Source organism: Vulpes lagopus, chromosome 6 (genome assembly GCF_018345385.1).
Source record: "Vulpes lagopus strain Blue_001 chromosome 6, ASM1834538v1, whole genome shotgun sequence".
Classification (NCBI taxonomy): domain Eukaryota; kingdom Metazoa; phylum Chordata; class Mammalia; order Carnivora; family Canidae; genus Vulpes; species Vulpes lagopus.
Window position 1 is genome coordinate 37,251,556 of NC_054829.1, and position 23,134 is coordinate 37,274,689.

General features: G+C 39.0%; 2 protein-coding genes across 3 annotated transcripts in view; one reads left to right on the plus strand and one right to left on the minus strand.

Annotated features, from left to right (window-relative positions):
* PRKCH (protein kinase C eta) overlaps window positions 1-23,134 on the minus strand; it is a 260,369-nt gene that overhangs the window by 202,063 nt on the left and 35,172 nt on the right. The window lies entirely within an intron of this gene.
* LOC121492927 (proteasome maturation protein-like) lies at window positions 20,265-22,321 on the plus strand. The gene is made up of 2 exons (XM_041758257.1): window positions 20,265-20,605; window positions 20,799-22,321. The coding sequence occupies exons 1-2, from the start codon at window positions 20,265-20,267 to the stop codon at window positions 20,842-20,844; spliced, it is 387 nt and encodes a 128-aa protein (XP_041614191.1). The 3' UTR covers window positions 20,845-22,321.

Here is a 23,134-nt window from a genome sequence, read left to right on the forward strand (position 1 = left end):
ACCAAAGGGGGTAAAAAAGATTACTTTTGTCACCAAAATCTCTGCTTGCAGTGTGCTGTACCTGGCACACAATACTTTACTTTCATAGAAATGCCATACAATGGACCCTTTGGCCTGTTTCGGTTTATATCACAAGATGTGGCTGGGAAATGCCAGGCACCACCTCACCTGACTGCTGACCCACTTCCCATGGGTTCAGTGGAGCTAGGTCTCTCGTACTTATTTCCTCTTCTTCTTACCCATCCAGTATCATAAAGCAGCCACTGTGGCAGTGGATGTGAATGACATCAGAATTCTCAGAGCTCTGAGAGAGGAGGAACTCTGAGAGAGTTCTCACTTTATCAACGCCTGGAACCAAGGCTATACCTCTTCTGTCCCAAGCCCACAAGCAAGCCATGTCCCTCAAATTGCAAGCTTCATGGTGTTCCAAAGGTACGCTGACATCATTTCAGGATGATGAGAGACTGCTACAAGTAGAAAGTCACCATCCAAAAGAGCCACTGTTATAAAATACCTGTACAGCATAAAGGTGACAGGATTCTGCAGTTAGAAGACTTACACTGAAGAACTGTTGGGTGGAATATTAGCCATAAAAAAGAATGGGATCTTTTCATTTGCAACAATGTGGAGGGATCTAGAGGGTATAATACTAAGTGAAATAAGTCAGAGAAAGACAAATGATTTCACTGAGATGTGGAATCTAAAAAATAAAGCCAACATACACTCTTAAATACAGAGAACTAGTGGTTGCTAGACAGGGGTGGGGATGAGTGAGATCAATGGAAGGGATTAAGAGACACAAACTTCTGGTTATAAAACAAATAAGTCACAAAGATGAAAACTACAGTTTCAGGAATATAGTCAATAATATTGACTGCCTTTGGCTCAGGGCATGATCCCGGGTCTGGGGATCGAGTCCCACATGGGGATGCCTGAGAGGAGCCCACTTCTCCCTCTGTCTATGTCTCTGCCTCTCTCTCTCTGTGTTTCTCATGAATAAATAAATATTTTTTTAAATAATAATATTAGAAAGTTGTATGGTAAAAAAAAAGAAAGTTGTATGGTGACTACACGTTGTGGTGAACACTGAGGAACATACAGAATGGTCAAATCAATTGTCAAATATGCTGTACACCTGAAACTAGTAGAATATTGTATGTCAACTTACTTCATTAACTAAAAAAAGATTTAAGAAAAAAAAACCTGTCTGGATCCTAAACCCAGGAGAAAGCTAAGGGGTCAGGCTGGCTGACAGAAGAAGGGAACCTAGAAGACACCCATTCTAAATAATCCAGCCCTATTTCCTGATGCCAACTATAATTCCACCCATTTTAGCCTAACACAGCTATAAGTAAAACTCTTCTTCAACATCTTCACACTCATATATTTTCTAATCAATTTTTATACTTTCACTATGTTACACGCTTTTAGTTAAGCAATGAATATTACTCAGAATACTGTTTGATTACAAAAAAAGACCAGGTACTACTTTTAGACAATACTACTTTTAGATGCAGATTAGCTATATTTGTGTGTTTGAGATAAAAGTCTAAAGAAACCTGTCTTTCTGTCCTGCATTGTCAAATCTTGGTTTTATAATAACTCGAGAATGAATGAAAATCTCGCCAATTAAATTGAAGACCTTCTTTTTCCTTATACTGTAGTCTTCTCAAAGTTTTATAAGGGAAATCAACCAGTCTTTACACGAAAGTCTTCTCTATCCAGTCTAGTGTCTTATTTTTCAGTGAGCTGGTTGCTATTTCTCTGAAGAGCCATTCTTTTGGAAGATCTCACACTTGGGTTATAATCATTTGAGATAGACTAATTTCTTAATTGGAGTAATGTTAAGCCTTTTTCCAGACCGTATACTAACCTCCGAGCCATTCCTTTGACTTAATCCAAATAACTAGACCATGATGCCAACTGTTCCACTGTAAACACCAACCAGGCAGTAAACATAAAGTGTCACACCATAGGCACTTGGGAAAAAGTCAAGAAGTCTATGCAAGAGGAATGATGGATTCATTCGGAATAGTATCTGTTGATCCATGGAGAAGCTATTGCCTTAGCCAGAGGTAAAGCTTCCCTGTTTGTCTTGACAGATGCTAGACAATAGTTCCTGGACCTTCACAACAGCTTCTACATGGTGTTAAGTTTAGCTGGTAGAGAAACTCCCAGTGACCTTTCTAGATGTTAGTCTTCAACAGATCATTTAAGACATCTAATTATCTGTTCTTATGTGGTAATCAGTGAACCTGGTTTTAAGACTCCATGCTGTACTAGAACACACTGGAAACTCTGTGGTGAGAAATGGAAAGATCTGTTGCATTTTCAACGAGGGCTAAGACACCTCCGCCCTGTGGGTTCTGTCGTACTGCCACAACAATGACAGTGGCTGGGGGCAGAGTTCCTGTGGAAACACTTACGGTGCGATTCTTCTGGTGGAAATGGACCTCTGTAAAAACAAAAGCTTCATACCAACTGTGCACAGTGACGAAGCCCCGTGGAATGGTGGGTCTGGGGAAGCCAATGCAGAGCCTAAGCCAAGAATAGACATTTGCTGCAAATATATGAAGACAAAACTCTCTAATGAAAGCTAAGACCTGCAGACATGACACAGTTTGCTATTTTCCCATCTTCAAGCAGCAGCTCACTGACTAACTCATAATCAAGGGCATCTCTCCAATGCTCTTTTGCAGTTAGGAAAGGACAAACCACAATAATCTACATTTATATGAGTTAGGTTGGTCATATTATATGCTAATAAATGAATTGGCTCCACCTTCACCAACCTTCTGCTCGAATTAATTACTAGGTTAGCCTTTAAAAGGGCACTCCCCCTCCATTCATTTGGGGAATATATATAATAGTGAAAGGGAATAGAAGGGATGGGAGAAGAAATGGGTAGGAAATATCAGAAAGGGAGACAGAACATAAAGACTCCTAACTCTGGGAAACGAACTAGGGGTGGCGGAAGGGGAGGAGGGCGGGGGGTGGGGGTGAATGGGTGACCGGCACTGAGGGAGGCACTTGACAGGATGAGCACTGGGTGTTATTCTGTATGTTGGCAAATTGAACACCAATAAAAAATAAATTTATTATTAAAAAAAGGGCACTCCCTTCACCTGCAAATGAGTTTGGTACTCATGCTCAGAGCAGAACTGGACATCTAGACTGCACTCTGCCCCTCCCGTGAGATCTACTACAGAGGCAGGCCACCAAGCCTAGGACCTCACAGGGTCATCCCCACAAAAGCTTCAACGGTCACAATAACTTTGACCGCCTCCAGGGGAAAGAGGAGAGCCTTTTCTCACCCCTCACCTCAAGGCATCCAACTCAACCGTTCATTCAGCACCTACCAGTGCCCATGCACTGAGGTTAAATGAGAACAGACCAAGAAAAGGCCCTGCCCTGATGACATATGTTCCGGCCACTGGTATGAACCAGGTACAGCTTGCTTTTAAAAATCACATATTGTCAGCCCCACTTAAAATGAGCCACACAGACAAAAATTCTCTGGGGGACAATACAAATCTCCAAGGGGGCTATGAAGAAAGATATTTGTACCACCTTTAAACCCAGTTAATGCTGACTTACCCTAAAGACTGAACTCGATTATCACCTCCTCCAGAAAGTCCTTCCTGAATTCCCAGGTTTGCAATCTCCTAACATTCATTTCTATTCCTGCACGTATCTCTATTCCTGAACTCAACTACTCTCTGATAAAACAGTGGGCTTGTGCTGTCTCCCCCACTTCAGGGTGAGCAACTTGAACCGTGCATATCCCGCACCTAACACGGTCTATGGCCATAACAGATGCTCAGTGAATGCTGTCAGCTGACACGTGGAAGTGTGTAGGTATGTGCATAGGCATGTTCAGGCCTGTTTGTGGGTGTGCAGTTACAAGGAGAGTGACATATTTTTTCTATAGAACCTCCTTATTCCCTCCTATCTTTTCTAGTGTTATATAACAAATCCTCTGGGCAAATTATGAAGGAATACCTGCCCTCCTCCCCCAATATGTACTGAAAATGAAAGGAATTTGGCAAGAGCAGAAGCAAGAAAACCTAACTTCCTCATCTGTACCTGGATCATGAACTGGAGACAAGGAAAGGTGGGAAATAGAATGGGGGAAGTAGGCAAGGCCAGACTCCTGGGAATCTTCCCAAGAAGCCTAAACTTTATGGGCAATGGGAAGCCTTTAAAAGATTTCTAGCAGGAGAGAGGTTAGGCTTGAACTTTAGACAGCTCATTCAAGCAGCTCTGTGGAAGATGGGTTTGAGGGAGTAAGGTTTGACTCATGGGGACCAGTTCCAGAGCTACTGCAATCATCCATCTATAGGACAAGGGCCCAAACAGGTATGGTACTGGTGGAAAAGAAGAATTTGATTCAAGAAGTATTTAGCAAGCCAATTTAACTTGGTAATGGACTGATATGGAGAAACAGGTGAAAGAGAGAAAAAAATCGACAATGACGCCTAGGTGATTGAACAATGGTGAGACTAGTTCTAAGAAAATGGCCAGAGGAGCAAGTTAAAGGGAAAGATGGAGTATTTAATTGTGGACAGTGTTGACCAAGAGATGCCTGTTGGATGTCCAAGTTGGTCTTCCCAGCAAGCATCTTAGATGTGAGACTTTGGACCTGTTCTGGCACCTCCCTAAGCCACAGGTTCCCCCAGAGGGAATGCAGCTACCTGGTACCTGTTCATGCATCATGGGCTGTCATGAGGATCAAAGGAGACAGAGTATTAAAGTCCTTTGCTCTGAGCTGCCCCAGACCTAGAAACAGAATCAGACTCAAGGACAAAGATGGGAGAGGGAGCATTGGAAGGCCTTGGCTTATGCACAGTATGGTAAAGACTGTGAACGCAGAGATCATTTGGAGGAAGATAGCAATGTAAGGACAAAACCCCAGGTAACACCAATATCTAAGTCTCAAAGAGAAATAGTAGCCAGTAAGAATGACACAGTCATTCCTGGGTTTTGCTAGAGTGGTATCCATGCTAATTGAGAAGAGAAGGGGAGACACTGAGTCCCATTTCCAAATGGAAGCAAGCCAGGCCAGGAGACAGCTCTGTGGCTCACCCTGTCAGAGTTGGGAAGGCTGAGTGTTTAGAGAGATCTGGGCCTTTTTCTAAAGGGAAGGTGTCAGGAAGGAGAGAATGAAGGTATGGGAAAGGGAACCCCTGACCCAGAGAGGACCCCAACAAGGCAGGCAGACAGCCAGGCCTTACCAGCAACTCACCTCACCCCAAGCCTGCCTACAGCAGGAAAACAGGGCCACAAGGGGACATGCCACAGATGGGAGTGGGCGTTCATGCCATCAGCTTCAGTTTTCTTGGGACATGGGTGCACTTGCCTACAGAGAATGATCTGGGTGCTGGGAAACAAGCTCTCTCTGATTATAATGGACTCTAACCTGAGCTCTTCCAAACAATGGCCTGAGGAGAAGACAAGTAAGGAATCAAGAGTCTGGCTAAGAGTAAGAGGGGGTAGCTTCAGGAGAGTGGGCACACCACATTTTTTATTCTGCCAATTCCCTTGGTCAGTTTCTTCCTTTTCATGTGAGCTTTGCTGAAGCAGAACCATCACTAAGTAATTTGACTTCAAAATCTTAATGGAAATAATATTAATGGAAAGACTCGTTTAATATCTTGACAGGAGCAATTTCAGAATCATTATTTTTCCTGTTTTAAAACAAAACCCTACATACACAGGTTCGATAGGATCAAGTCACAGCAGAAGGAGTCGGCAATGAGCCACAAGAAATTCGGGTCAGAGAGAACAAATGCACATCAGAATCATAGTGGAGCAGCTTCAGGAGTCCCTTATTTGTTTTGTCAGAACAGGATATTTAAGAGAAAGAAGCTTAATAGGCAGCTATCACTTAAAGGTCACAACCATGATCTGGTTTTTGCTCCCTGCTAGTGTCCTGTTCTCACCAAGGGCGGGCGGTCACTGATATACCCCTGACCTCTGCGTAACAGCAGATGATCGAAGTCTGTCAGGGTTTTCCTGTTTTGAACACCATCTCTTATCATCTAAACAAAAGTTAACATTTTATTTGGGGAACCTGGGATTCAGCTAGTCCTTTCACACACCTTTTAACTTCTTTAAATAACAAATGGAATAAAAATCAGGCCGGCACATTCGCTCTAAACTACTCACACACACCCCACCCGAGGCTGAGGCTGCTCTTAAAAGGCTTCTCTCTCTCTCTCTCTCTCTCTCTCTCTCTCTCTCTCATACACACACACACACACACACACACACACACACACACAAAGTGTTAATGTCTTATCTGAGATAGGAATGTTTTAAAGACAAAATCTTTTAGCAAAAGCGGATGACAATGTTTAAATCCTGAATCAGACTCAAGCCATGAAAACAATGAGGCATTTCTTCATTCTATAAATGTTTCCTTAAATCCCTATCTCAGGCAGGGCACTTGGCCAGGCACTATGGGGGCCAGCTGAGGGTCCCCGAGAAAGGTGTTCACATAGTGATACCGTCCGACTCAAAGTAGCAGGTCAGGTGGAAGCGAGGGCAGACACCCACGAACACATACTCACCCGCAGACATTTGTGACAGTGTTGCCCTAGCAAATCAATACAACCACAACCCAAGTACAGGATGTGCATGACAAGACTGCGAGGAGCCCCAGCAGGGAGGCTCAAAAACAATATATTTTCTGCACAGCCAAAGAGCTATAGCTTCTGAATACCCAAAACCAAGGCTGTGCTAAAATATCAGTGCACATACTGTTGGGCGTTACTATGGAGCGAATGAAACTTCTGTTCTGAAAAATTAAATGTATACGTTTCAGAAATCTCAAAATCAACTATGAAAGATCCAGGACCCAAAACAAGTAGCCAGTCAACAGCTAAAACTGGACAAAAATCACCTTCAAAATGAGTCAGTGCAGCAGAGAGGGACTTCATATTTTTCTGCAAACCAAATCAAAATCGACGGTGCCCTTGATTTCATCCATAAATCCCAAAATTCAAATGATGCATTTTTAAATTATAGTTTCTCTCCTTGAAAGCATGCAAGAACAATTTACATCCAATGACTAGCATTATATGTTCAAACTTAAATCAAGGAAACATCTTTTAATGCCAACTGAAAGAGGCTATTTACCATCATTTCCCTTAACTGCAGTAATAAAAGCGCTCACTTCAGTTTTTGAAAGGGCTCCTTCACTCCTTTACAACTTCCTCCTGATTTGTTATTCACACTAACTCAGAATCTTCTATCTGTCCAATATCAAATGAGCAAATCAACAAACTCAATTTCAAGGCTTTTCACAAACTTCAGCCAACACTGTAGCTAAAGTATTTCTAGCTTCATTTCCCCCATATTCCTCATAAGATCTTTCACAGTGGACATATGTACAAAATTTACTACAAATTCCTAGGATTCCAGGGTGGAGAAACCATCTCCTCTTCCACCAGGAACCATCCTATTAATTTACACTCCAGAATCTTAAATTAGAAGCAAGAACAGTAAGAAGGGTGAACTTAGGGGCACCTGAGTGGCTCAGTGGGTTAAGCATGTGCCCTTAGCTCAGGTCATAACCTCAGAGTCCTGGGACTGAGCCCCTGCTTAGTGGGGAATCTGCTTCTCTCTCTCCCTCTGCTGCTCCCCCAGCTTGTGCGTACACACACACACACACACACACACTCTCTCTCTCTCTCTCTCTCTCTGTCAAATAAATACAATCTTTAAGAAAAAAGAAGAAAAATAAAAGACTAGACTCAAAATTCACTTCTAAATTCTCAAAAATCTAAATATTAAACTCAAATTTCTCTAAAATTAAAAACTCTAAAATTTCTATGTAAATCAGTGTCTTATTGTTTTCAGAGTTAATTTCAAAAAAAGCTGGGACCATGACTTCATATGTAAGCACTGGTGGGAGTGGCAGTTCTGGGGACATGGATGATAATTTTCTGTTAGTACTATGTGTCTCATGTGCTGTGCTCTATAGCTTACCTAAGTCCTCACCATATTCTCACATAAGCCTGTAAGGCAGCTACTATGTTATGATGAGAAACCTGGGGCTCAGAGAGCTTCAGTGGCCCCTGCTAATGAGAGACAGAACTAAGTGCTGAACCCCAACCTGGCTGACACCCAATCATCACACTATGATGCACTGATAATTATGGTAGTTGTCCAATAAATATTCCTCAAAGCCTGTACTTTGTACTATTACTCTATAATTGTAGATTCTGCATCCTAATTTATGTGGCTTAGACAAATAGTAATGCTTTTTTTTACATTAAACACAGACCAAATGGATATTGGATGGGAGGTCAGAAATGTTCCAGAGGCCAAGGAGATGCCAAAATAGACATCATTCAAAATTCCTCAGATAAGTAAAATTCTCCAGAGTTAATTCACAAAATTAGTCAATAAATAGGCTTTCAGTAGTTAAGAACCAACTGTATCTAGTTATTCAGACATTTTGAGATTTTAGTTCTTTTATGATGTCTGGCACCACGTTTATTAATTCTCATCCACAAGTTTATAGTTTTGTAAAAATAAAATAAAAACACCTAGAGGCCTTATCAATTATATCATCACAGTATAATTATCCTATCCTTCAAATAATTGAAACTTTCCATTAGTATGTAGGAGTCTATAAAAAATATATCATTCAATAATTTGAAAATATGGAATTATCAGAATCTTAGTTTTCTTTCTCCTTTAGAAAATATGGTGCTGCAAAATGTAGAATAAGTGGATGATTCTGTGTCACCTGAGGAACACCATGACTATACCCTACCCTATCCCCAGAAAACTTAAATCACTACCCCTCACTGTCTCAAATACAACCATCTGAATGTCTTTCTTTGGCCAATATGGTTATTTTCAGAAAGCTCTTGTTAAAATCTGAATATCTTTGGGAAATTAAAAATAACTAAAGCTACAAAAAACATTTTTTTTAAGTAACCAAAGCTACCATCTCTTGAGGGGCAACTTTGTGCTGGGCACTTTTGATGTATTACATCTCATCTTCACACCAATCCTAAAGGTAGCTAACATTAACACCATTTTCCAGAAGAGAAAATTGTTGGAGATGGAGGACTTGCTCACTATAGCAGAGCCGGAGTAATGCACTTAACTGGTAACACCAAGCCTACCCTCTTTCCATTACCTTCTTTTTGTTCCTACACATGTTAAACTTGATTCTACCTTTGGGCCTTCATCTTAGCCAGTTCCTCTGCCCAGGATTCTCTTTCTCTAAAGTTCATATAGCTGGGTGCTTATCACTCAGGTCACAACCAAAATGTCCCCTTTCCGTGAGTCTATCTCTGTCCATTCCACGTAAAGCAGTCACCTTATCACTATCCACCACATCACCCTGTTTTAGTTCTCCTAACCACCATTTATTATTTTCATAATCACCTATTTGCCTGTTTATTATCCACCTCTCCACACTAGGGTGGAAGCTCTGTGAGGGCCAAGATTCCGTGTGTTCTCTGTCCTATCTATAACATTTAGAATAGAGCTGGGTACAACACAGCAGGCATTCAGTAAAGATCTATGAATGGTGAAATGACTTTTCTGATGCCTCCACTGCACAGTGATGGTGTCAGAGAAGAATCTGGATTCAAGTCCACAGAGCTGGATTCTAACTTCACTTCTAGCCAGCTAGGGGGCTGCTCTCTGGACAACCTCCACTCAACTCAATTTTTACCATCATCAGGTAGTTTCCCATGGCGTCAGTGAGAGGGGCTGAAACTCAAGAGAAGATAGGAGAATCTTGTTGGGTCAAAGGGACCCAGAGCATAGGAGACCAGGGGTCACGAGACAAGAGGAGCAGACAAGCATCACTGATTCCATCGTCTTATCTTAAACTAACACAATGGTTCACCATAATGCCCAGTATAGCTCAAAAAGACGGTAAATGTTTTAAGTATACAGCTAAATCCTATCTCTTTTTACAGGCAAAAAGTTGATATTAACAAAAGATACAAGCCAAAGTCAAACTGTCCCAGTTTTTTAGTTTTTTTTTTTTTTAACTTTTCATCTACTGCAAACCTCAAAGAAACCTCTTCAAAAATAGAGGCTTTTGAAAATACCTAAATAACACAACCAAATAAGTCTTAAAATGGGTCATCATCTAGTATACTTCACCAGGAGCCAGAAGTGAGAATACATTTTTTAAGCAAGTATTTTTCTCTATAATTTATAGCTCTTTTTTTTCAACTAGTTAATTGTCTGCTATAATTAGTTGAAATGAAAATGCCCTCAAATACAGGGGAAAATATTAGAATCAGGCCCTGGGAATTAGAAATTAATGAAAGTCTTATTCTTTTTATACCTTTCAACTGGGGTTTCTTAACCTGAAGCTCTGTGTCCACCATCGGGCTTTGGGAGCCACTAATCTGCTGACAATGACCCCAACACATTGTTGATATGCATATATATGCATTTTTCTAGAAACAGGGTTCATAGCTTTCATCATCACTAAAAGGATTCAGGGCTCAAAAACGGTTTCAGAAGCACTGCTTCCGCTAAGAATCTGTTCTGAACTCTTCCATACTATAATAGAACAACAATAAAATATGATAAAGCACTTAAGAGGTCTGCAGCTCACAAATTAATAAATGTATTCTACTTGGGGAATTATGCTAATATACTTAAGACCTTTGTGTACTCTTCCAAAAATAATTTCAGAGCTTAAAACAAAACTGAGCATCAGCAGAATAGTCTCCAGAAGATATTTCAGAAGAGAGCAAAACTTTCATTGTCCAATGGAACCAGATCTAGAACCACATAACTCTGATTCTGGAAGGGGCCATGGAGAGGGGCCCTGAGACATCACAGACTAGAATACCAAAGCCTCATGTAAGGACAGAGGCACATCATCATATCTAAGTGCCATGAGAAAGATATAGAAACAGTGCTGTGCAAGTACAAGGGATAAATATGACTTAGAAATGAAAATGCAGCTTTGGGGTTTTAGTTTAAGCACTTAAAGAACAGGGGAGTAGATCTAAAACATGCTCACACAGGCCCCGTCTGATTTATTTTATTAATTACAAGGGGCTCATGTTAGTATCCTCTGGCAAATTTCTTAAATTTTTTGTTTGTTTACTTAACCAGAAGCACAAACTAAACCTTTGAAGCATTCCTCTCCCTATAAGGTGCAAGGGCAAAGCTTATATAAAACTGAACAAATGCTCCAAAAGACAGCACTTAATAAAAGCACTGTTGATGAGTCCTCTATTAATTGGTCCTTCTACTAAAAACTCCTATGTGCTTTGATAATCACTGCTGTATATATCAAAATACATCAAAATAAAAAGCTTGATAAAAATCTCTCTGGATAATACCATGATTCTCAACAAAAATCTCCCATCTCATAAAGTTCTTTGACATAGCACTTAAACACTACAATAGCCAATACCCTTGGGCTCATTCCTCCATCTAATTAAAACGTCTGTTCTACAAGTGATTTATAGTATTTGTCATCACCTAAGGTGAATATATAAACTGGTGGCTACAGACATGTTGTGACTACAAAGCATTAATTACCATGTTAGTAAGAATGGCTTCTAGCTAAAGCTCAAACAGTGGGATTCTCAGTCTCTCTCTGACAACAGGGATGTAAGTTATAACCATCCCATAGGACAAGGAGCCCATTACTGTAAATCAAGAAATATAGCTGATGTGGCTTGAAATGAGGACCCACTATAATTCCTTAAGGCTGATTCTAAACCAAGGAAATAACACCAACATCACTATCAGCACTAAAAGCCATTAAGACGTGAGCTAAACCTTCTTCAAGTCCGAGCAATTTAGATTTGGACCAATTCTTAGGAGTTACTAACTTTAACAAGACATAATTCAGCTTGACTGCTTAAAACCAATCAAAAAAACAAAAAAACAAAAACAAAAACAAAAAAACCACCAATCACTCCAAAAGAAATGATGCAACTGCCTAACACATGGAAGCAGAGGCTGTATAGGCAGAAGGGTCCTTAGAGATATTCTAGTGTAACCCCTTCATGATCTAAACCAGGAAAATGAGACCCTGACACACAGAGGCTTGCCTAAGATCACAGCTGATAGACAGCAAAGCCACAACCAGAAACCAGCTCTCCTGACTCCCATTATAGCACAGCACTTATATATTGCTGAAAATTGTATAATGAAATACAAGAGGTTCTTTTTTTATTGGGAAGTTAATCTAATACTGATTTGTAGTCAAAATTAACTTCTCATAGGGGCACCTGGCTGGCTCAGTCAGAAGAGCGTTTGACTCTTGATATCAGGGTTGTGAGTTCAAGCTTCATACGGGGTGTAGAGATTACTTAAATATTTTTTTTATAAAGTTAACTCCTCATATATTTACTAATAAGCCAGCTTCCTCTAAAATTTTAGGACACGGGACACCTGGGTGGCTCAGTGGTTGAGTGTCTGCCTTTGGCTCAGGGCATATCCTGGGATCTGGAATCGAGTCTCACATTGGGCTCCCTGTGATAAGTCTGCTTCTCCCTCTGCCTATGTCTCTACCTATCTCTCTCTGTGTGTCTCCCGTGAATAAATAAATCTTTAAAAAAATAAATAAAATTTTAGGACACAAATATATACATGTAAATAAATACCTAAATAAATATATATCGGGATCCCTGGGTGGCGCAGCGGTTTGGCGCCTGCCTTTGGCCCAGGGCGCGATCCTGGAGACCCGGGATCGAGTCCCACGTCAGGCTCCCGGTGCATGGAGCCTGCTTCTCCCTCTGCCTGTGTCTCTGCCTCTCTCTCTCTCTGTGACTATCATAAATAAATTAAAAAAAATAAAAAATAAAAATATATATCTAATTTAATGTATTTCTGAATAAATTATTACATATCTAAATAAATCTAAGTAAATATACCTATATCTTCATGTTAAAAGTGCAAGTGTCATACATTATGTGAGCTAAGGCAATAGTAATGCTTTGGCTGTAGCTTTTGATTCCACATTCTTAAACTACAATAGATGTCAAAAACTCAAAAACCTCCAGAACCAAGTAGGTAATAAGTAAAGACAGCCAGTTTGTTACAGGGAGTGGTAGGGCCTGGCTAACAGGAGTACCATAGAAATAAATGCAGTCAGATTCAACATGAAAAACATCTCTGTCAAATGAATTCATCTGCAGGCTGTCCATGGGCCTAAGACCTGCCAGGTTTTTTGTTGTTGTTCTGAACTAGATAATCCTCCTGCTTCAACATCTATGATTCTTTTATGATCTGTATAAAGCTTAAGGTATTTACTGGTTCAAACAGGGTGTTACTGTGTTCTGCCTTTGGGAGTCAAATGTTCTTTCAGGTCAGGTCATCTGTTCATAGACATCATAACTTAGTCACTTTCCAAAGATGGAAACACTTCTAATGGGTCAGGAACATACACCTTTCAAAAGGGCACCTGTGATGTCTCCCTGGGAAAGCATTACCAGGTCAAAAATCTCTTTTCTTCTTTTGAGGAATGATATATCACAGTCGTTTATTAAAGCAGGCCTGTGGCTCTCTATACTAGGGCTTTAAAAATCAGCTATCTTCCCTCCAGAAAAATGTTTCCAATCTCCTCCAACCAGGTGCTCAAAGCATCTTAGTACTTCTTTCCTGTAATTTCCTGGTTGCTGGTTTTCTCCCCCAATCTCCTTCCCTCCATGAAACTCCAGGGCCTATGAAGGAAGAGGCTATGTCTGTCTTATTCACTTGCCTCTCCAGGGTAGATAGAGCACAGTGCCCAGTACATAGGATATGTTCAATGGTGGATGAGGGCTCACCTAGGGCTTGGCATTTCATGCAGACACACTTTTTACAGACACATGTAATTGTGTTAGAGTAGCTACTCCAGGAGCAGAAGAGATATAAATCCTAGTTAATCATCCATACTATTACACACTGAACTCCCTCTAACCAATATCACATACTTTCATGAGAGCCCAATCCCATATATCCACTCTTTCAGGATGAGGGTTGAGGGAGGTGGGCAATGGAGATCTCAGGATACTGAGGGAATACTACAGAGGAGGATCCAGACTTGGGATGTCAGGAAAAGTTTTCTGGGCAAGTGATGTCTATAGTGAGACCTGAGGCACAGAGGTGGCCCTCGAGGATGAAAGATGTGACTGGAACAGAGTTGGGTTGAGGAGAGTTGAGCAATAGGCTCAAGAGGAAACCAGGATCCAGATCATGGAGAACTTTCTATACCATCTTAAAGATGTGTGTTTTTTCCAAGAGTAAGGGGAAACAACTGAAGGTATTAAGGAATGACTGTCAGCTTGGCAACTGAGAAAACTGATTTTGGATACAGCAATGTTAACAGTGGAAAAGAGTGCTCAAGGCACTGAGTTCCTACTCAAGCCTCAATTTAATCATATTCTAATAAGACAGAGATAAGCAGTTAACACAAAAGCAGAACCTGATCTATTCAGGTTCTCGTCCTTCTATTTCAAAAGACAGAAAAGAGACTGCAGATAGTTAAGCATCTAACTCTTGATTTCGGCTCAGGTGGTAATCAAGGGGTTGGGAGATGGAACCCACTGTAGGCTCCACACTCAGTAGGGACTCTGCTTGAGATTCTCTCTCCCTCCCCCTTGCCCCTCCCCTCACCACACACCTTTTCTCTCTTTAAAATAAATAAATCCAGGGGGATCCCTGGGTGGCACAGCGGTTTGGCGCCTGCCTTTGGCCCAGGGCACGATCCTGGGGACCCAGGATCAAGTCCCACGTCGGGCTCCTGGTGCATGGAGCCTGCTTCTCCCTCTGCCTGTGTCTCTGCCTCTCTCTCTCTCGCTCTCTGTGTGACTATCATAAAATAAATAAATAAATAAATAAATAAATAAATAAATAAATAAATAAATAAAAATAAATCCAATAAAAAAAGAGAGACTGCAAGAAATCCAAGGCACTTCTCTTATTCTAAGTAAATGCTACCTTTCTCATAAAAATGTGCTGTACTTTTACTATTGTAATTAATCATCATTTGAACACCTGCTAGATACCAAAAGTGTTACATAAGATGAAATGATTCACAGTCTGCCCACCAACCTCATTAACTCTCCAAGGTTGAATGCTTATGTCTTGCCTCGGCCCCAAATTTAACATGCTGGGCTCACAAATTACCAGTGAAAGAAATTACAACCTATTAGCAGGCTTAAAAATCACAGTCCTTTAAGCGGAAGCAAAAACAAGGAATTTTTTCATCCACAGAGTTTTCAATCCATTATCATACTCAAAGGACATAAAAATCCTGCCCAATCTATCAAATACATATTGATACATCATTAATTGATTTTAAAAAGGCACACTGTAATAATTGGTCACTCCCCAATGATTTCTTTTAGAAAGATGAATTAAATGTTTACAGAGGTTCCCAAAGTACTTACACTCTACTTGCTCCAAAATCACATTTAAGAAATTCATTTTTTTTTTTTTACAAATATTTAGTGCCTACCCATACTGGACACCACTTCAGGTGGTAGGATTAGAACCGTGAATAAGAGAGGAGGAGCCTCTGCTCTCATGGTGTTTATACTTGAAAGGAGGAAGGTATAAGTAAATTGACAAAATGATCTCAGAGAATGACGAGAGCAATGAAGGATGACAAGATAATAACGTGGTCAGGAAAATGCTCTCTGTAGCGGGGGATCTTCTGAGCCACAACCTGCGTAATGAGAAACAGCCAGCCCCACTACAGCAAAATTATGACAATGAAACTGAAGACACAGGATCTCCAATCCAATTCCTGTACCACTGGAATAAACCTCCCTAGAGATGCTAAAATATGTCTTTCCCTTCAACACTGTCAGTCAATGTTGGACACTCCTGGCCATTTGGCTCAGAAAGAAAGAAATGTTAGAATAAATAATCACACTGCAAAGTACAAAAGACAATGGAACTCTAGATAATGAATCTGGAAGAATTTAAATGGCTATCAATTCATGCATCTGGGTCCAGGAATCAGGAAAAAAGGCAATTGACAATTGTCCGGTGGTAACCTGGCCGCTTCACCTGACAAGACTACCAAAAAGACTACCAAAAAGGTAACCTGGCCGCTTCACCTGACAAGACTACCAAAAACCTCACTGAGAAGTTCAGAGAAAGCAGTCTTCCAATGCTGCAGGGAACATAATGTCTTCAGGAGGGGTGAAGGAGGAAAACAGCCTGAGATCCCGCCAAACAGGTCCTTCCTTCCTGAAGGGGTGCCAAGGTCTTTCCATGACGCAGCCTCCAGCTCCTCCTGCCTCCCCCCATTTCCCCATGTTCTGCATTAAGTTTAGAAGTTAGTCCCCATTTGGACATATAGCAAATAAAAAGAAAATACATGAAAGAAGGAAAGTTTTAATGTGGGAATATTTTCGGTTTTCAGAAATCCAAGAAATTATGCAAAATCAACCAGTTCTAAAAGAAACAGAAAGAGAAATCTAGAGTGACAATTTAGAAAATGAGACTGTCCCAAAAATCAGAAACTATAATGAATTTTTTTATGGTCTTACCCTGATAAATATTTTCTATCCTAAAGAGGCAGTGTAGATTTCAAGAGTCAGCCTTGGCTTAAACCTAATTCAGTCACTCACTTAACATCTTCTTTGGTAAAATCCTCACTGTTCTTTCCCCTACAGCTTTATTAACATATAACTGTCATACAATAACATGCACATACTTAAAAGTGTACTATTTGATAGCTTGGGTGTAAGTAGATAACTCTGAAACTATCACCACAATCAAAATAATAAATATAGTCATCTCCCTCAAAAGCTTCCTTGTGCTTCCTTTGTAATCCATTCCCTCCCACACCTCCATCTTCCATTCCCAAGCAACCACTGGTCTGCTTCCAATCACTACAAACTCGTTTTCATTTTCTAGAATTCTGCATGAATGTTATCATATGGTATGCACTCCTATTTGTCTGGCATCTTTCACTCAATATAAATTGGGTTGAGATTTGTCCATGTTGCACATACAAATACTTCTTCACTTTTTATTAGTATTAAGTAGTATTCTATAGTATGGGTACACAATTCATTAATCACTCATCTGTTCAACAGACACATGAAAAGATTCTAACATCACTAATCATGAGGTAAATGCAAATCAAAACCACAATGAGGCATCTATCACCTTACACCAGTCAGAATGTTTATTATCAAAAAGACAAGAAATAACAAGTATTGAGGGTGTGAAGAAAAGGGTACCCTCATACACTGGTGGTGGGAATATAAATTGGTGCAGCCACTGTGGGAAACAGTATGGAGGTTCCGTAAAGAATTAAAAAGAGAAATACCATACAATCCAGTAATTCCACCACTGAGTGAGTAACCCCCAAAATGAAAATACAGAAAGATACAGGCACTCCTATGTTCACTGCAGCATTATTTACAATAGCCAAGATATGGAAGCAACCTGAGTCCACTGATAAAGAAGTGGTCTGTAAACACACACACACAATGGAATACCTTGCTATTTGCAACAACATAGATAGACCTAGAGGATATTATGCTAAGTGAAATAAGTCAGACCAAGAAAAATACCATATGATTTCACTTATATATGCAATCAAAAAACAAAACAACAAACATACAAACAAAACTAGACTCATAAATATAGAGAACTGGTGGTTGCCAGAAGGGAGGGGGCTGCGGGGATGGGCAAAATAGGTGAAGAGAATTAAGGGTACAAACTTCTAGTTATAAAATAAAGTCATGGGGAACAAAAGTACAGCATAGAGAGTATAATAATATTATAATATCATATGATGACAGACAGTAAGTGTACTTATCGTGGTGAACATTACATAATGTACAGAATTATCAAATCACTATGTTGTAACCTGAAACTAATATAACATTGTATGTCAATTATATTTCAATAAAAAATTTTTTAATTCAACTGTTGACCAACATTTGAGTAGTTTCTAGTTTTATTACAAATAAAGCAGCTATGGACATCCAAATCTAAGTCTTTGTACAAAAGAATTTCATTTCTGTTGGTAAATACTTAAGGGTAACTAGTTCACATGGTGGGTATATGTTTAACATTCCAAGAAACTATCAAACTGTTCTCCAATGTGACTATACCATGTTATATTCCTCACAGTGGTGTATGAGAGTTCCAGTTGCTCCTTTTCCTCACTAACATTTGATATGGTTGATCTTTTTAATTTAGCCTTTCCAATGAATTTTTGTTTTAATTTGCATTTCCTTGATGACTAATGATTTTGAGCATCTTTTCATGAGCTATTTTCCATTGAAAATATACAAATCTGGTCCCATTTTTAAATCGGTATTATTCTCAAATTAAGGGGTTTTTTAATAAGTTCATGTTACAAGCCTGTTGTCTGACTTAATGTTGAGAATATTTCCTCCCAATCTATGACTTGATTTTTCATTTTCTTAAGTCTTTTGAAGAGAAACAATTCCTTTAATAAAGTTTGATTTTTTAATAGTTGGTGCTTTCTGTGTCCTATCTAAATAATATTTGCTGAACCCAATGTCACTACCGTTTTCTTCTGTGTTCTTATATAAGTTTTACAGTTAAACTTGTCTGCTGAGATCTATGATCTATTTTAGGCTAGTTTTTGTGTATGTTTTAAGGGTCAATGCTCATATTTCTGCATTTCGCTATTTAATTGTTCAAGTACTTCTTCTGAAAAGATTATTTCCCCATCAAGTTGCCTTTGCCTTGGTATCTCTGTCAAAAAAAAAAATCACCCAGTCATACACATATAGATCTATTTCTAGATTCTCTTCCATTCCACTGATCTAAAGAACTCTCTTTACTGCAATATCACATTATCTTGACTATGGTAGCATTTTTAAAAGTCTTAAAATCAGAGACTATATGTCTTTCAATTTGTTATTTTTCAAAATTACTATTAAATAAGTCTAGTCTTTTCCATGTCCTATATAAGTTTTAGAATCGGTTTATCAATTTCTACAACAAAGTTTGCTGAGATTTTGAGTAGGATTGCAATAAATCTATTGAACAATTGGGGTCTTAACAATGTTGAATCTTCCCATTCACGAATGCAATATCTCTCTCCATTTGTTTATTTCAGAAATATTTTGTCATTTTTCAGTGAACAAGTTTTGCATCTCTTTAATCAAATTTACACTATTTTAGATATTTTTATGCTCTTATAAATGGTATTTTTTTCTACTTCAGTCCACTATTAGTACATAGAAATACAATTGACTTTTGTATATTAGTTTAGATCCTGCAACCTAGTAAAATTCACTTGTTAGATCTAGTAGCCCTTTTATAAATGTCTTAGAATTTTCTACAATCATACAGAAGTAAAATACATGGCCAATCTGTGATGCTTATGCAGAACTGTTTAAGAACACCTCTTAAAAGAGGTTTTTAAGAATTCTTGGAAAGATTCATTCACCATAGTGTGACTTCAGTGAGTGGAGCTTATATTTACTCAGTAATACTGGCTGCAAACACAGTTTTACTTCTTCCTTTGTAATCTTTATGTATTTTTTAAACTGCCTAAAGCACTGAATGGGACCTCCAACACACTGTTGAATAGAAGTGACAAAACAGACATCCTTGCCACTTCTGATCTTAGGGGAGTATCATTCATTTTTTCACCATTAAGATGCTCCCTACAGGTTTTTCACAGATGTCTTTCATTAGGCTGAGTAAGTTCCATTCTATTACTAATTTGTTGAGGGTTTTTATCATAAATGGATATTTAATTTTGTCAAATCCTTTTTCTATTCTTATATGATCATACTAATCTCTTTTATTCTATTAATATGAAGAATTGCACTGATTGATTTTTAAATGTTTAACCAATCTTGCATCCTGGTTATAAACCCCATTTGGTCATAATGTACTCCCCACCTGCTATCTTGGTGAATTAAAATTTGCTAAAATTTAAGAATTTTTCTATCTATGTTCACAAGGGGCATTGGTCTGTAGTTTTATTTTCTTGTAATGTTTTCATCAGGTTTTGGCATATTGTCATGGAATGAGTTGGGATGTGTTTTCTTCTCTATTTTCTGTAATAGGTTGTATAGAGTTGGCACTATTTATTTCTTAAATATATTTATGACAGAATTCCAGTAAATCCATCTTGAGACTTCAAGTCTCCATTGTGGAAAGTTAAATTTAAATACTTAATAAAGCTATTAAAATTGTTTGAATAAGTATAGGTAGTTCGAATCTTTCAAGAAATTTATTTCATCTAAATTGTGGAATTAAGGGGGCCGGCTGACGGTAATAGAGCTGAGTGGCTGTTCACAGAGCAAGTGAAGATGAATGCCAGAGGACTTGGATCTCAGCTGAAGGAAAGTATTCCAGTTACTGAACTTTTAACAAGTGGACCTTTTGAACAGCATGATCTTCTTCGAAAAGGTCTCCCTTGTGTGAAAAATGAACTTTTGCCCAGTCATCCTCCTGAATTGTCAGAAAAAAATTTCCAGCTCAACCAAGATAAAATGAATTTTTCTACACTAAGAAACATCCAGGGTCTGTTTGCTCCACTAAAATTACAAATGGAATTCAAGGCAGTGCAGCATGTTCAGTGTCTTCCATTTCTTCCAAGCTCAAACCTTTCATTGGATATTTTAAGGGGTAATGATGAGACTACTGGATTTAAAGATATTTTTTTTAATTTTTATTTATTTATGATAGTCACACAGAGAGAGAGAGAGAGAGGCAGAGACATAGGCAGAGGGAGAAGCAGGCTCCATGCACCGGGAGCCCGATGTGGGATTCGATCCCGGGTCTCCAGGATCGCGCCCTGGGCCAAAGGCAGGTGCCAAACCACTGCGCCACCCAGGGATCCCTGAAGATATTCTTAATGACCCATCACAAAGTGAACTAATGGGATAACCACACTTGATGGTGAAATATAAACTCGGCTTACTGTAATTTGTTGTGCTGTTCATAAAAATAGAGGGGCTGCATGTTGTTTATAGTCGTCTTTTTACTATAATTTGATGTATACAACATTAAAAGTACTGACACATGAAATAAATTGTGGAATTGACATTGAATTATTCATAATATTCTCTTTTTAACGTCTGTAGGATCTATGATCATGTTCTCTCTTTCCTAATACTGTAATTTTGCCTTCTTTTTTTGATCATTCTAGCTTGAGGTTCATTAATTCTATTGTTTTCTCCACCTCCCCCCCAGAGAACCAGCTTTTCATTGATGTTTCTCTATTGTTTCTCTTTTCCACATCACGGACTTCCTTCTTTACCATTTCCTTCTTTGCTTATAGCTCAACTTGCTCTTCCTTTTAGCTTCAGGTGGAAACTTAGGTCTTGAGATCTTTTTCTGATTTAACTGTTTCATGCTGTGAATTACTGTTTAAGAACTTCTTTAGCTGTAGCCCACCCACCTCCTTGGGTTTTTATGTAGATTTAACTAAATATATATAGTCAATCAGGAAAGAAATATTTAACTGCCTAGTCCATGTCAGACAGTGTGCTTGGTATCAGGAATATACCACATTAAACTAAGTCCCTTTTCTCATCAAGCTTAGAAGGTAATACTGAAAAAATTGGTACAAAAATCAAAGTTGTTATCTTTTCGATACTTAGAAAGTACGTTAAGCCAGAAAGCATTAACTTTTATTCTAATGATAAATATATTTTCGGTTTTTTGTCTCTCATGAACTAGCAAAAAGTCACTAGGTTTTTTTTTTTAAGTTCAGCGATTTATAATTCCAATTGCACCACATCAATTTATTGTGAAGTAAAATCAAATATTCTACTGGTAAATGTCTGAATATACTGCACACTTCAAAATACTAAAAAGTATTTCTGTAATTCTAAACGTGTAAACCACTTTTAGATCTATAAAGAATCATTTTTAAAGCAAGCATTCTATACACTTTCAATATTTTCCTAACAAGACTTTTCTTAAAAATTAATGAAATACTCTACTCAATCTATCCTATCCTCAGTTTCAAATTACCCAAAACTTAAAAATACCCAGAACTTTTTACAAAAAACTCTGCTCCTCCCCCCAATCAAATATAAATGAATGGCAAATCACGGGTTTCAAGGTCTTTTAAATGCTGATCTAGCCTACCAAATGTTCACTTTTTCAAAAACATCAACATGTATTATTTAAACATCTCAGTATAATTAATTTGGACAATTGTAGATATAGATATTTAATATACATTTAAATCTTTGTTCATCCAGTGGAACCATAAGCAGCTCTACACACCTCCACCAAGTCAGGTTATCTGGATCTTCCTACAGTATACTTTCAGTCCTAATCTCTTGGTCTTCATTTAGGCCACAGGTTTTCAACTTTGCACATTTGGAATCACCTGGGAGCTTGAAAGTACTGACTTTAGGGTCCCACAGCCAGAGACTCTTAGTTTTTAAAAGCAGAGATTTTCAAAAGCACCCCCCCCGCCCCGCCCCCAACCATGTGATTCAGTGGTGCAGACCAGGGGTAAGAAGGACCAGTCTAGGTTATCTCCAGGAAGTCATGCTTCTAATAGCCACTGGCCATTCTGTACCACCATACTCAGAACTTCTGTTTCCTCCAGAGTTTTCCCCACCTAACTCCTAATCAAACACTAATTCAGTACTTCCATTTGGATTCCTAGGCTCACACCTATTTCTATTTAGAAATTCACAGGATAAAATTGTCTCTAGGGGCACCTAGGTGGCTCAGTCATTTGGGCATCTGTCTTCAGCTCAGGTCATGATCCTGGAGTACCAGGATAGAGCCCCATATGGGGCTCCCTTCTCAGCAGGGAGTCTGCTTCTCCCTCTGCCCCTCACCCCATTTGTGCTCTTGCTCACTCTCAAATAAATAAAATCTTTTTTTTAAAGATTTTATTTATTTATTCATGAGAGACACAGAGAGAGAGAGAGGCAGAGACACAGGCAGAGGGAGAAGCAGGCTCCAGGCAGGGAGTCCGATGTGGGACTCGATTTTGGGTCTCCAGGATCACACCCTGGGCCGAAAGGCGAGCGCCAAACTGCTGAGCCACCAGGGCTGCCCAAAATCTTTTCTTTTTTTTTAAAGCCCCTATTTTAGCCATTCCTCTCCAATCCACTTCTGAATTTCATTAAATTCAGCTGAAGAAAAATTAACTCAATAGAATTTGAAATGATTAAATAGTCATAGTCATCATGTTTTCTACTTAAAA

Excerpts from the sequence above, each read along its gene's own strand:
- LOC121492927 (XM_041758257.1), top strand. The coding sequence starts at position 20,265 with ATGAATGCCAGAGGACTTGGATCTCAGCTGAAGGAAAGTATTCCAGTT. Across the intron at positions 20,606-20,798 it reads AATGATGAGACTACTGGATT|TGAAGATATTCTTAATGACC; the intron begins TAAAGATATTTT and ends CCCAGGGATCCC.